Source organism: Prionailurus viverrinus, chromosome A2 (genome assembly GCF_022837055.1).
Source record: "Prionailurus viverrinus isolate Anna chromosome A2, UM_Priviv_1.0, whole genome shotgun sequence".
In the NCBI taxonomy this organism is placed as follows: Eukaryota; Metazoa; Chordata; class Mammalia; order Carnivora; family Felidae; genus Prionailurus; species Prionailurus viverrinus.
In genome coordinates this window covers 706,716-719,056 of record NC_062562.1, presented here as the reverse complement: position 1 = coordinate 719,056, position 12,341 = coordinate 706,716, and the positions used below count along the sequence as shown (strand labels likewise).

Here is a 12,341-nt window from a genome sequence, read left to right as displayed (position 1 = left end):
ATTATTTTCTGTGTCTTCTCCTAGAATGTAAGCTCCAAAGTTGGCGGGGTGTGGGGAGGGTGGCGGATCTTGGTTTGTTCACAGATGTTCTTCTACAAGAGGCCCTGGAACACATAGAAGGCAGGGATGTGGACACAGATGAATCTGCGTCTTAAATTGAAGGGAAGGACACCAGCGTCGTGGACGCTCAGGGAGAGACAGTCTCCCGTAGCAAATGGTTTCCCATCAATGGCCAAACCTCCCTAGAGCGGGATTCAGCACCGGGCACCCCTGGACAGCTCTGGCAGCCAAGTCGTACCGGAACCATTCCTCTAGGGCTGGAGTTTCCCGCCGGAGGCACCTGCTGGCTGTACCTACCGCTCAGAAACAGGAAACTACTTTCCCATGCCGGTAGGAGAGGTGGCGGGGGTGGCAGGGGGCGGGGGGGAGTCCACAGGATGAGTGGCAACCACAGCGGCTAATGGACTCGATGCACTCGGCCCGTGGCGCTCGGGGTAGCCAATGAGCAGCGGCGTGGGCGGGGCGTGGGCAGCCGCGCGCGGAGCCGGGGCCGGACAGGAGCACGGCTTGTGGGGTCGAGACCGCGCGGCGGTTGAGCGGCGGGAGGCGCCGGCGGGCGGGCGAGGGCCCGGCGGAGGTGCGTGCGGACAGGGGCCGGGGACCGGGGGCCTGGGGCTGGGTGCCAGGGCGGGGCGTTTCGGGGTCTGGCCGGCTCGGCCGCCCGTTAGCGGAGGCCCGGCTGCGGCCCCGAGGCTGGTTTCCCCCCCCCCCGATCGGCGAGGTCTGTCTGTAGTAATTAGCTTTCGAGTCCCCCGGGCAGAGCGCGAGTTGCTCCCTCCCCGGCGGAGCCCTCTCGGCCTCGGCCTCGTCCTCCCCGGGGCCCCCGCTGCAGCGCGGGCACACACAGACGCTCGGTGTGTAGTGAGTGAATGAATGAATGCGCCTGTGCTGTCCTGGTCCCACCCCCATCAGCCCCTGGTTGAGAGCGCACAGCCCCCCTCCCCACCCGCACTGCACAGACCGGGGCATCTGCACACCCGGCAGGGATTTACGCGATGCCCGCCGTCGACCTGACTGTGCACTGGGTGCTGCTGGGGGGCCCGCCTCCAGCAAGACAGGCTCTCTGCCCGCGCGGAGCTTGCAGCCCTGAGCAAGGGAGCTCATTCAGGGACTCTGAGTTATGCAGTTTCCCGTAGCACAAATAATGCCAGAACTTCACGCCAGGGAAGGGGAGGGAGAGGCCCCTCCATCCGGTGGCATCCGAGCTGAGACCTGAAGACCTCAGTGAAGTCGGGTGTGGGCAGTGAGAGCTGGGAGGTTAGGAGGAAACCAAGGGACAGAGGAGCAGCCAAGGGCCCTCGTACTAACAGTGACGCTTTCGAGTCCAGGGCGATATCTGCACCACTTGGGTTCTTGGAGTCCTGTAAAGAGGTCCACATGCTTCATTCAGCTCACCTGTTTGCTTGCCAGTGGTTACTGAGCATCTGTTCTGCACCAGGACTCGCGGTGGGTACGAGGCATACAGTTTAGGGCACAGGTCCGCCAGGGGAGGCCCTTCCAAGGCATCCTGGAGGCAGTGACCTAAAAGACAAGACATCATCGGGAGATCAGGGGGAAGACATGTTCCAGGACAAGAGAACAACCCATACAAAGGCCCTGAGGCAGGAACGGGCTAGGCATATTCAAGGCCCACAAAAGCCCGTGTGGGGTGAGCGGAGCCGATGGTGCAGGGCCTTCTGTACAGGGTATGGTGCTTGGTTTCACGTACGGGCAGTGGGAAACCAGTGGAGCAGCACCACCCGATAGAACGTTCTGCAGCAATGGAGATGTTCTCTGTCTGTGCTGTCCAGTATGGTGGCGACGGCACTTGTGTGGCTATTGGACACTTGCAGTATGACTGGTGTGACCGAGGAGCCGAATTTTGCCTTTCATTCAGTTCTCCTTAGCTTAAACAGACGCACGTGGCCAGTGGCTCCCATACCGGACAGTGCAGCCGTGGATACTCCTGCGGAAGGCAGGGATGCGGGCCAGGCCTGGAATGGAGCAAGGTCCTGGGGGTGATGGGCTTGGTCACTAGAGCTGGGCAGGTGATCCAACAGCTGACGCGGTTGCCCCTGGCGTTCACAGCGGATGAACCGAGGCATGAGCCCCCAGCCACGTGGCTGGGCCCAGTAGCACATCGTGGGACGGGAGTGTGCGCCCACACATGGTTTGGCCCTGCGGTGACCGGAGCAGCCTGGGCCACCACCATGATGAAGTTGTTGGTGGCCAAAGTCCTCTGCATGGTGGGCGTGTTCTTCTTCATGCTGCTTGGCTCCCTGCTCCCGGTGAAGATCATCGAGACGGATTTTGAGAAGGCCCATCGCTCAAAAAAGATCCTGTCGCTCTGCAACACCTTCGGAGGCGGGGTCTTTCTGGCCACGTGCTTCAATGCCCTCCTGCCCGCCGTGAGGGAAAAGGTAAGGGGTCCCCGGGGGTAGGCGCCGCCCTTGGCACCTTATGGCCAAGGGTCACTGACGTTTTTTCACTAAAGCCACCAAGCTGGGTGGAGCCTTGACACTGTAAGAGTGACAGGAAATGGATTTGCTGTGTGACTGCGCATTGCTTGCTTCTCTTCTCTGGGCCTTGTCTGGTAAACAGGGGGTTTGAACTCGACACAGGGTTGCCCGCTGGCGAGCTCACCCGTTGCTACCTGAGCAGACTGCCCACCATGGCTGCCATACGCTTTGTCCTGAAGCTGGCAGTTTGGGCCTCTCTTCAACACCTGTATCGGTTAGCTGCTGCTGCCTAACAAGTCACAACAGACTTAGCACCTTAACCGGATACGTGTTTATTATCACAATTTTTGTGGGGCTGGAGTCTGGACACCACGTAGCTGGGTCCCCTGCTCCGGGCTCTCTCAGACAGCGTTCCGGGTATCCGTGGGCTGTGTTCTCACCTCAGGGTTTGAGGAGACGGGTCGGTTTCTGAGTTCATGTGGTGGTAAGGCAAGTTCAGCCCTTCCCGGTTGTCAGACCCGGGGCCCTAGTTTCTCCCCGGCTGCTGGCGGAGGATGGCCCTCAGGCCCTGGCCACGTGGGCCTCCCCAACACGGCCGCATGTTTCATCAGCAGGCCACAGCCGGTGCCTGCGTCTTGGGCGTCCAGAGCTGCGAGTTGACACGTTTCTGCGGCCTTCCGCTGCTAACCTCTTGCTCCTTTGTTCACAGTGTGGGAGACTCGCACAGTCAGCGTCCAGGGGGGATAAAATCTCAGAGTCCTCAGGCCCAGGCTGCTGTGATGGTGCATGTGGCCCTTCTATGGTCCTCCCAGAGCCACTCCATGCCGCACGCCTGCCCGCACCTGAGCCTTGGCGGGTCAGGTCCCTCCCCTGCGGCCCCTGGCCAGCCTCAGCTGGCACGGTCACCCTGCAGAGAGCAGCGCTGCACACTGTGGCTTTTGCGTCTGCCTTGTCTTCCTCGATCTGATCTGACCCGTGTTCATCCCTGGGGTGGGGGGTTAGTGCTCCCCACGTGCTGGTGTCTCCCCAGGTGTAGCACACGCAGGCCTCTGTGAGATGTTTGGCAAATGAATTAAGCGGCTCCTCTACAAAACACGGCCTCTGCTGCAGCGGGGGTTCCCCTGTGGGGGACGACGCTGCCGCCAGGGGACACTGAGTGATGGCAGGTCACTGGGTCAGGGGGTCTCACCTGGGCGTCTTACCCCCAGGGTTACTGGATGATGTCTGGAGACATCTGAGGTCATCACGACTGGCGGAGCTCCTGGCATCGGGTGGGTGGGGCCAGGGATGCTGTTCAACACCCTCTCCCACCTCCCTCTGGTGCCCAGAACGGCCCCCGACAGAGAATGACCTGGCCCCCGATGCCAGCACTACCCGTCGCAAGTCGTGACGACCAAAATGTCCTCAGACTTTGCAGGTGTGCCCTGGGGCAGGATAGCCCCCAGTGTGTGTGTGTGTGTGTGTGTTCCCAGGCTGTCACGAAGGCTGTGACAGGAAAGAAAGGGGTGCCACGAGCATAGTTTGGAGCGCCTGGCTCAGGTGGAGCCCTCGGGAATTGCGTGTGCACGTGAGCATTGTGCAGCCGTGAGTGAAAGTGGAGGGGGAGCGGTCCAGACGGCCGACAGCTCACCCTGCAGCCCCCAGGCCGGACCAGCGTGGAGTGCACACACACCCTCGTGAGCAGGGGCCACCCGACCCAGCTGTGAGGAGTGGCAGCCTGTTGTAGGCCTGTCTAGTCACGTTTCAGTGACTTAAAATGAAACACGGTTCAACATGCCCGTCCTTGGCCGCACCAGCCACGCCTAAGGTCCACATGGGTCACGCACGGCTAGTGACTTCCGTATCGGTATCAGCACAGACTGAAAGCCTTTCTGTCACTGGAAAGTTCTACTGGACGGGACTAGCTCGAGGCATCTGCGGGGGTGCAGGTGGATGTCTGAGGAGTCTCCCTCGTTCCCAGCTTGTCCACCCAGGAGGTCGGGGTGCCTTGTGCAAGCAAACCCCACGCAGGCCCCAGGGCTGCAAAGGCCAGTTGCTGTGACCGTGATGGAGGCCAGAAGGCTGAGATCACCGTGTCAGCAGGGCTGGGTCCTTCTGAGACGGTGAGGAAGAATCTGTCCTGTGCCCTTTCCCTGCTTCTAGAGGTTTGTTGGCAATCCTTGGCATTCCTTGACTTGTAGGTACATCACCCCAGTCTCATGCCCGTCTCCCCGTGTCTCTGTGTGTCCTTTCCTTTTGTGTCTCATAAGGACACTGTTGCTGGACTTAGAGCCCGCCCTGATTTAGGATGATCTCGTCTCAAGATCCTGATGCGTGAGTTTCCTGGGGCTGCCGTAGCCGTGTGCCACAGCTCAAACCATGGGCGTTTACTCTTGGTCAGTGGGGAGGCTGGAAGTCCGAGACCAAGATGCCAGCAGGCCTGGGTCCCTCGCAGGCCTCTCTCCTTCCTGCCTCTTCATATGGTGGTCCCGTGTCTTTCCTGTTCCCGTAAGGACTCCAGTCCTGTCGGCTCAGGGCCCACCCTAACAGCCTCACTGTCACTGAATCGCCTCTCTCCAAGTAGGGTTAGTTTGGAGATTCTGTGGGCTGGGAACCTTTAAGATACGAATCTCTCCGCCGGGAGCACCTTAATTACATCTGCAAAGACCCTTCTTCCTGAGAAGGTCACGTTCTGAGGTTCCACGTGCACGTATCTTTAGGGACCACGGTTCAGCCCGCGGCAGCACAATTAACGTTATTGGGCCGATTTAGTAGATGTCACGTAAAGCCTCACAACCCCCTTTGTAATAGGGCTATTTTTATGTTGTTGTTGCTGTTTTTTCCAAATCCACCAAAGGGTGAGTCCACCTTCCCCCGTTTTTAGCCTCTTGTGTGAACGGGGGGCTTCTGTGCTTTGCTAGCTGATCAGTGAGATCTGGGGACCTTGTTGTGTTGGTGGCGAGTGTCCAGGCCTCCCGCCTCTGAACCCCTCTCCCCCTTCTCCTCCCTCACACATCCTCCGCTCCAGCTCCAGAAGGTTCTGAGTCTCGGGCACATCAGCACCGACTACCCGCTGGCCGAGACCATCGTGATGCTGGGCTTCTTCATGACCGTCTTCCTGGAGCAGCTCATCCTGACGTTCCGCAAGGAGAAGCCGTCCTTCATCGATCTGGAGACCTTCAACGCCGGCTCGGACGCTGGCAGCGACTCGGAGTACGAGAGCCCCTTCATGGGGGGCACGCGGGGCCATGCACTCTACGCGGAGCCCCACCCCCACGCGCACGGGCTCAGCGTCCAGGAGCTGTCGCGCTCCAGCCCGCTGAGGCTCCTCAGCCTGGTGTTTGCCCTGTCGGCGCACTCCATCTTCGAGGGCCTGGCCCTGGGCCTGCAGGAGGACGGCGAGAAGGTGGTGAGCCTGTTCGTGGGGGTGGCCGTCCACGAGACGCTGGTGGCTGTGGCCCTGGGCATCAGCATGGCCAGGTGCTCCATGGCCCTGAGGGACGCGGCCAAGCTGGCCGTCACCGTGAGCGCCATGATTCCCCTGGGCATCGGCGTCGGCCTGGGCATCGAGAGCGCACAGGGTGTGCCCAGTAGCGTGGCCTCGGTGCTGCTGCAGGGCCTGGCGGGCGGCACGTTCCTCTTCGTCACCTTCTTTGAGATCCTGGCGAAGGAGCTGGAGGAGAACAGTGACCGTCTGCTCAAAGTCCTCTTCCTGGTGCTGGGTTACGCTGTCCTGGCCGGCATGGTCTTCCTCAAGTGGTGAACTGCCCACTGCCCGCCCGCCGGACAAAGGCGGTCCCCCAGCCCCCCGTCCCCCAGGCGGGGGCGCTCAGGCCCCGGGCTTCCGCCTGTGCACGGAGGGGCTGCGCCCCAGATCCTATGCCCTGAGCCCGAGGCACCGCGACCACTTTTAAAAATACTGCTCTTATAATTACTTACCAAAGCTGTGTGGCCATGTCGTCCTCTGGCATTGGGATCTGAGGACTCGCACAGGCGCTGGGGCCCGGGCACCCAGAGGGGGTCGGGCTGGGACTCTCCCCTCTCCTCCCCCGCACACTCCCACCTGTGTACAGGACAGGAATATGGCCTATCTGAGCCGCTGAGCCCAGTCGGAGGCTTGAGACTTGCGTCCTCCGCTCCCAGCTGGCTCTGTTCCTAACAGAGGAGCCCGCCAGCCTGGAGCGTCTGACCAGGGATCACAGGGCAGCTCTAACTCCTGCCACCTGACGCCGTGCCTCCTGGGAGACGGGCAGGGTCCTGGGCACCTCAGGACTCCCCTCCTCCCTGCCTTCCTGCGTGCCCCCTCCCACACACCCTTGGTGGGCCGGGTGAGCGTGTGGGTTCTTTAAGGGAACAGAGGCCCATGGACCCGAGAGATGCGCAGGTGGGGCCGGGGGCCAGCGTGGTTGGTTGGTTGTCAGTCCTGTCCCCGGAGTGAGACAGACTTCCGTGGGCTATGGGGGCAGGGCCACACGCCATTCACCTCACCCGACGCACAGACACATGAAGCCAGCACCTGCCTTGGGTGAGTGTGGGGCTGGTGCCAACCCTGGGCGTCGGCTCCGTGGCAACCTGTTGTCGCAGAAGCCCAGAGGCGTGCCTCTGGGAACGGAGTCAGGGGTGACAGCCTTTCCCAGCGGATTCCGCGTGTCTGGCTTGAAGCCACCAGAGGTGCTACAGGAGGGAGGGCGGGCCCGTGGCCAGGCCGGGTGCTGGTGGCCTCAGCCTCGCAAGCTCCGTCACGGGCACTCGGGCCTCCTCACTTGGCCACTCAGCTGCAGGCACGCGGGCCCTGGAGTGCGCCTTCCCAGGACCCTGGATCTCCACCCTGCGCCCCTCACAGCCAGCAGCCCTTCTCCCCCCCCCCCCCACCGCTCAGCAGATTAAGCCCTGGCAAGCACAGGCCCCTTCTGCCCCGGGACGTGAACTGCCTGCCCAAGGGTGGGTGGGTGGGTGGGCGCGCCCGCGCCCCGGGGGCTGCCTGCTGCCACCGCTCAGCCCCTCCCAGCACAAGGCCCGAGGGGACACCTGTGCCATGGCCCTGGCCCCCTTGAGTTTTGTCACAAGAGGCAGGGGGAGTGGGGATGTGTGTCCGAGCCCCCCCCACTTGTGCTCTGCCTGCCCCCACCTTGTCATGTGAACTGTCCCGTTGCTAGAAACTTCTTTTCTTCTGGGGCCCCATCTCTGAACCCCACACGGCCCGCCCTGTCCCTGTGCTGGGACGATGACCGCCATGGGGGTGGGGGCCTCCACCCTCCTTTCCACGGTGGCCTAAACCCAGTGTTGACAGCCTCTGCTGCCACACTTCACCCCACCCCGGAACTGGAAGTTTCCACCCATTTGGCCTTCTCCCCAGGGGTGGGGAGGCGGGTGTCTGTGGAGCCACCAGGTTCTGTAGCCCACCTTCACCTGGACCGAGGAAGTCTGTTCTGGGGTCTCAGCTTTGTATCCCCCATCACTGCCAAAAGCACACGCACAGCAGGGTCTCCCCTCCTGCCAGCCATCAGCTCCATGGAGTGGCCCTGGGGACACCACAGCCTGACTGCCCATGTCCCCCCGCCGAACCCATGGAGGTCTCCAAGGCCATGTTGTCCCCCTCACCCTGAGCCAGCTTCCTGACCAGCCAACCCGGGAAGGGCACCGTCACGCCAGCCAGGAACCTTGGGGTGTGGAAAGACCCGGGTGCCCCTCTGTGGGGCCCAGGCCAGCCACCCTGGTCCCCAGCATCCTAACCCTCTCCATCTGCTGGGCCATGGCCACTCCTGGCTGACCTGCTCTCCCTACCGTCCCACCAGCCCCAGCAAAGCTGCTTCAAGGACCCCGGAGCCCCGAGAAGTGTGAGGGGGCTATGTTGGAAGAGCGGACACAGACTGCCACAGCAGCCCCCCAAGGCCACTCCCGGCCACCCCTCCTGTCTTCTGTGGTCAGCGGAGCCAGGATCAGCCCTGGGACCTGCTTATGGAAGCTGCCACGGTTGGCCAGCCGTGAGGGGTGACAGTGTCTTAGTTTTGGTCAGCTTTCCCCGCATGGGGCGAGGAGCAGACCGTCCCCACGTCAAGGTCGGAAGAGTGGCTGTTTTGCCCTCTGACGGAGGCCCCGGAGAAGCAGCACTCACTCCTGAGCTTCCCTGGCCTCTGGTGGCCCTGTCCCCCACCAGCTCTGACACAAGAGCACTGCCACTTGCTGACAGGAGCTTTGTCTTGAACAAGACTGGATTGCTCACCACCTGGCCCAGGATCAGCCCCCCTACGAGACTGGACGTCAGCCGCAAAAGGCCATCGCTATGCAACTTTGTCATATTGAGGGAACGTCGGTGGAGATTCCTGCCTCCTGGGGGTCTTTCTCAGTAAGGCGGTGACCCCCTAGGGTGCACCAGGCAGTGTCTGGGGACATCTATGTTTGCCACATGGGGGTGTCCTGGCACCCGGTGGGTGGGGCCGGGGTGCCACTCAGCCCCCGCAGTGCCCTGGACACCCCCGCAGAGGATGCCCCCACTGGGCTGAATGTCCTTGGTGCAGACAGGGAGAGATGCTGCTTTGAGTCACAGGAAGCGATGGTGAGTTGCGCGTAGAGGCCAGTTAGCTGTGAGATCCTGTGTGCGTGTACGAAAGAGGGAGGCGCACACCTGCTGACAGACAGCGTAGCACACTTGGCCGGGACTGGAGGCGCTGCCGTCACGGCGTGGACGTGAGTGCCCAGACCGCACACCCTGCTTTCTGTCGTAAATGACCGCAGCCTCAGCTCAGAACACCGGGCACCAACCTTGTCTGCGTGGACTTGGCAGGGTTGGGGCTGCCCCCAGCCACCTGATTGGCCCTGACCCAGCAGGTTCCTGGATGGGCAGGATTGGGGGGGGGCGTGCCCTGGGCTGGGGGCGCCATTCAGAGCTCTGCCAGGAGGAGAGTTACCTCCAACCGGGCTCCGGTCGTCGGCCAAGCCCACTGGAGCGTTTGCCTCCACCAGGAAGTCCCTGGCCCCACCCTCAGCCCTCTGAGGTCTGCTGTGTGTAGGGGCTCACTGCACAGGCGACAGCTGGATGGAGTCACCCAGATTCCCCTCCCTCATCTGGAGACAGGAGGAAATTACGAGGCGGCACCCAGGCCTCGTGGATTGAATCAACCTTAATAGCAGCGTGTCAGGGCTTCTGTTGTCTGCTGTTTGCGTCTCTGGTGCAGAAGTTATTAGTGTGGGGCGGGGAGGGGCAGCACCGGTTCCCGGCCGGTGTGTCTTTCCAGCCCCCAAGACAGGCAGTGGATGGGATGGTGCCTCCACGGATGGTGTCAGACCTCCCCTGGCCACTAGCTCTGGACCCTCGGCCCTGTCAGGAAGAGGGAGGCACGCGTCCCACCTGGCCCAGCCTGCGCCCGCCCTGAACTGTGCACCAGCTTGTGGACAAAGCCAGTGACCAACCTTTCTGACCTTCCCAGCGCCTCCTGCAGGCGGAGAGGGGTCCACTATAGGGCACGGGTGTCATTCCAGAGGACCCTGGAACTGTTCTCTGGGCGGTCAGGTGCTGAAGCCACATTAGGCCGAAGCAGGGAGAAGCCCTTCCGTGTCCTGTCACCCCAGAGGCCTCTGTAGCTCCCGGGGCAGGGACCGCTGACCTGGCCGGCTGCGGTGTCCCGACTGCGGGCTGTGATCGCGGGCTGCCCACCCTGGCTGGACAGATGGACAGTTCAGAGCTCCCACTTCCGCAGCGCACGGGAGGCATGACCAAAGTAGACTGCTGCCACAGCTGGTGGGGCCTCTCCCTCAAGGGACCGGCTGGGCCTCCCTCTGACCACTTGGGCTGATGGCCTAGAACACTGTCTCCATCTTGGCACCACAGACATTTGGGACGGTCTTGCCCAGTGTAGGGTGGGAGCAGCATTGTGGCTGCGGGGTGGGGCTGCCGGACTTGCATCTCTGCCAAGCCCCCCGGTTATGCTGGTCTGGGGACACGTTTGGAATCCATTGCCCTCCTCTGGGCTCTCTCCCCCAGAACTGCCGACACAGGACTGTCCTGGGCACTGTGCAGGGGCAGGGGGGAGGGAGGGAGCAGCATCCCCAGCCCCCGCCCACGTGATGCCAGGAGTACCCCAATTGTGGCGACTACAGATGTTCCCAGACACGGCCCCGTGTCCCCTGGGAGCAGACTCACCCAAGGGTGAGGCCCACCACCCTGGGATGCATAGCAGCTCACCTAGTGAGGGGACAGATGACACCCACGTGCAGTGCAGTATCAGGTGACAATGACAGAAAAAGCAAAGCGAAGGGAGAGAGACAAGGAAAATGGAAACAATGTTAGCAACATGGTCCGGGAGGAAATCTCTACGAGCCACTCGAGTCCCAAGAAGATGGGGAAAGAACTTTTCCAGTGGTGGGGGGGTGGGGGGGTGGGCAGGCTGTGCAAAGGCCATGAGGTCTCTGGGAGTCGTGGCCCTTTTTTCTGACTGACCACAGCCACCCTGGCATCACAGGGCTTTATCCTGCCAGTGCAAAGACTTCAGTGACCCCGTACTCAGGGAGGAACCCCGGGCTGCCTCCACTGGCCCGCCAGGTGGCTTCGGTGAGGAACCATCCTTTTTCAGCCGGGGCTGGGGTCCAGTTCCTGCAGAGACTGACTGGCAGGAATTCGGGCTCGGGAGGGCCAGCCCATTCATTTTTCAAGGCAAACTGAGTTTTGACAAGTGATTTTCTTCTTTTCAAATGTTGACACCAAACTTTAAAAAAAAAAAAACAAAAAAGCCTTTGTGGGGCAAACTGCATCTGTTAGAGGCTGTGTGACACTCAGCCTCTGCTTTGCCCACCTAATTGCATTAATGCTGGGAGCACAGAGCCAGAGAATGCGTCTCAGCCACCTTCCTCCCCCCACGGTACCACCGGGAGTGGGGGGCGGGGGGGGGGGAGGAGGGGATGAGCATTGGGACAGGGACAATTCCCACGGGCTGCCAGGCCAGGCCAGGCGCTGGGACTTTGCAGGTGAACGCTTGTCCGTTGCAGCGGAGAGGGCTTCTGCAGGACAGGGATGGCCAGCCAGGGACAGCAAGAAGTCTGGGTGGCAGCTTCAGAGCTGGAGGGACTCGAGTTCCAGCCCCAGCCGGCCTCTTGCCAGCACATACCCATGCTCACAAAGGCCAAGGCCCCCCGGCCGGCCGTAGGCAAGGGTCATGGCTATCCTAGTTTGGGGTGCTCCGATGGCGATTTGGGCCCCCATGCCCTGGGGAGAGCAGGGAGGGGACTCGGGCCTGTCCTCCCCCAGCTCACAAGGCCAAGAGCCTGGCCTGGGAGCTATAAATAGCCACAGAGTGGAGCTGCTGGCTGCGCCCACGCTCCTACGCATGAGTCAGCCTGCCCTGGCCTGGGCAGGCACCCGGAGGAGCCGGAGAGCTGGCCAGAGGCTGGAGGCCCAAGCCCAGTGTGGGCCGGTCGCTCAGGAGACCACGGCAGGCAGGCCATTGGAGTGGAAGGGAGCGGGGCTGTCGCCGCGGGGTACCCATGTGCCTGGCAGCCCCACGTAGGCAGACGTCATCCGGATCACTCCCTGCAGCCCTGAGAGACAACAGTGATCTTCATTCGCAGATGAGGAAACTGAGGCTCAGAGGGGCGCTTGGCTGGGACATGGCAACCCAGACCAAAAGTTCTTACCTATCTGCCGACCGGGCTGTCTTCATCTCTGGTTGAGGGCACCCCAAGATGAGGGGCTGGGGCCAGATCACGCTCTGAGGTGCCCCAACAGGACAGGAGGGAAGTGTCCCCGGGGAACAGCTCCAAGCAGCCCCCAGGGACCAGGAGGAGCGCTCAGGCCAGGCCTCAGAGGAACTTGAACGCCAGGCTGAGAAGCTGGCGAAGGGAGCCACAGGCAGCATTAGAGTATTAGAGGCC

The 12,341-nt window shown here is 62.0% G+C and overlaps 1 protein-coding gene across 3 annotated transcripts; it reads left to right on the top strand.

Moving 5' to 3' along the window:
• The first annotated feature begins 471 nt into the window (after positions 1-471).
• On the top strand, positions 472-10,833 carry SLC39A3 (solute carrier family 39 member 3). Of its 3 annotated transcripts, none has more exons than XM_047847171.1 (4): positions 542-637; positions 1,389-1,506; positions 2,128-2,459; positions 5,506-10,833. In XM_047847171.1, exons 3-4 carry the CDS (start codon positions 2,250-2,252, stop codon positions 6,238-6,240), a joined length of 945 nt encoding a protein of 314 aa, XP_047703127.1. In that variant the 5' UTR covers positions 542-637; positions 1,389-1,506; positions 2,128-2,249; the 3' UTR covers positions 6,241-10,833. The 3 variants fall into 3 exon arrangements, with proteins under 3 accessions (XP_047703118.1, XP_047703127.1, XP_047703136.1); XM_047847180.1 differs by having other exon boundaries at positions 546-637; positions 1,371-1,506; XM_047847162.1 differs by lacking the exon at positions 1,389-1,506 and having other exon boundaries at positions 472-637.
• The last annotated feature ends 1,508 nt before the right edge of the window (positions 10,834-12,341 follow it).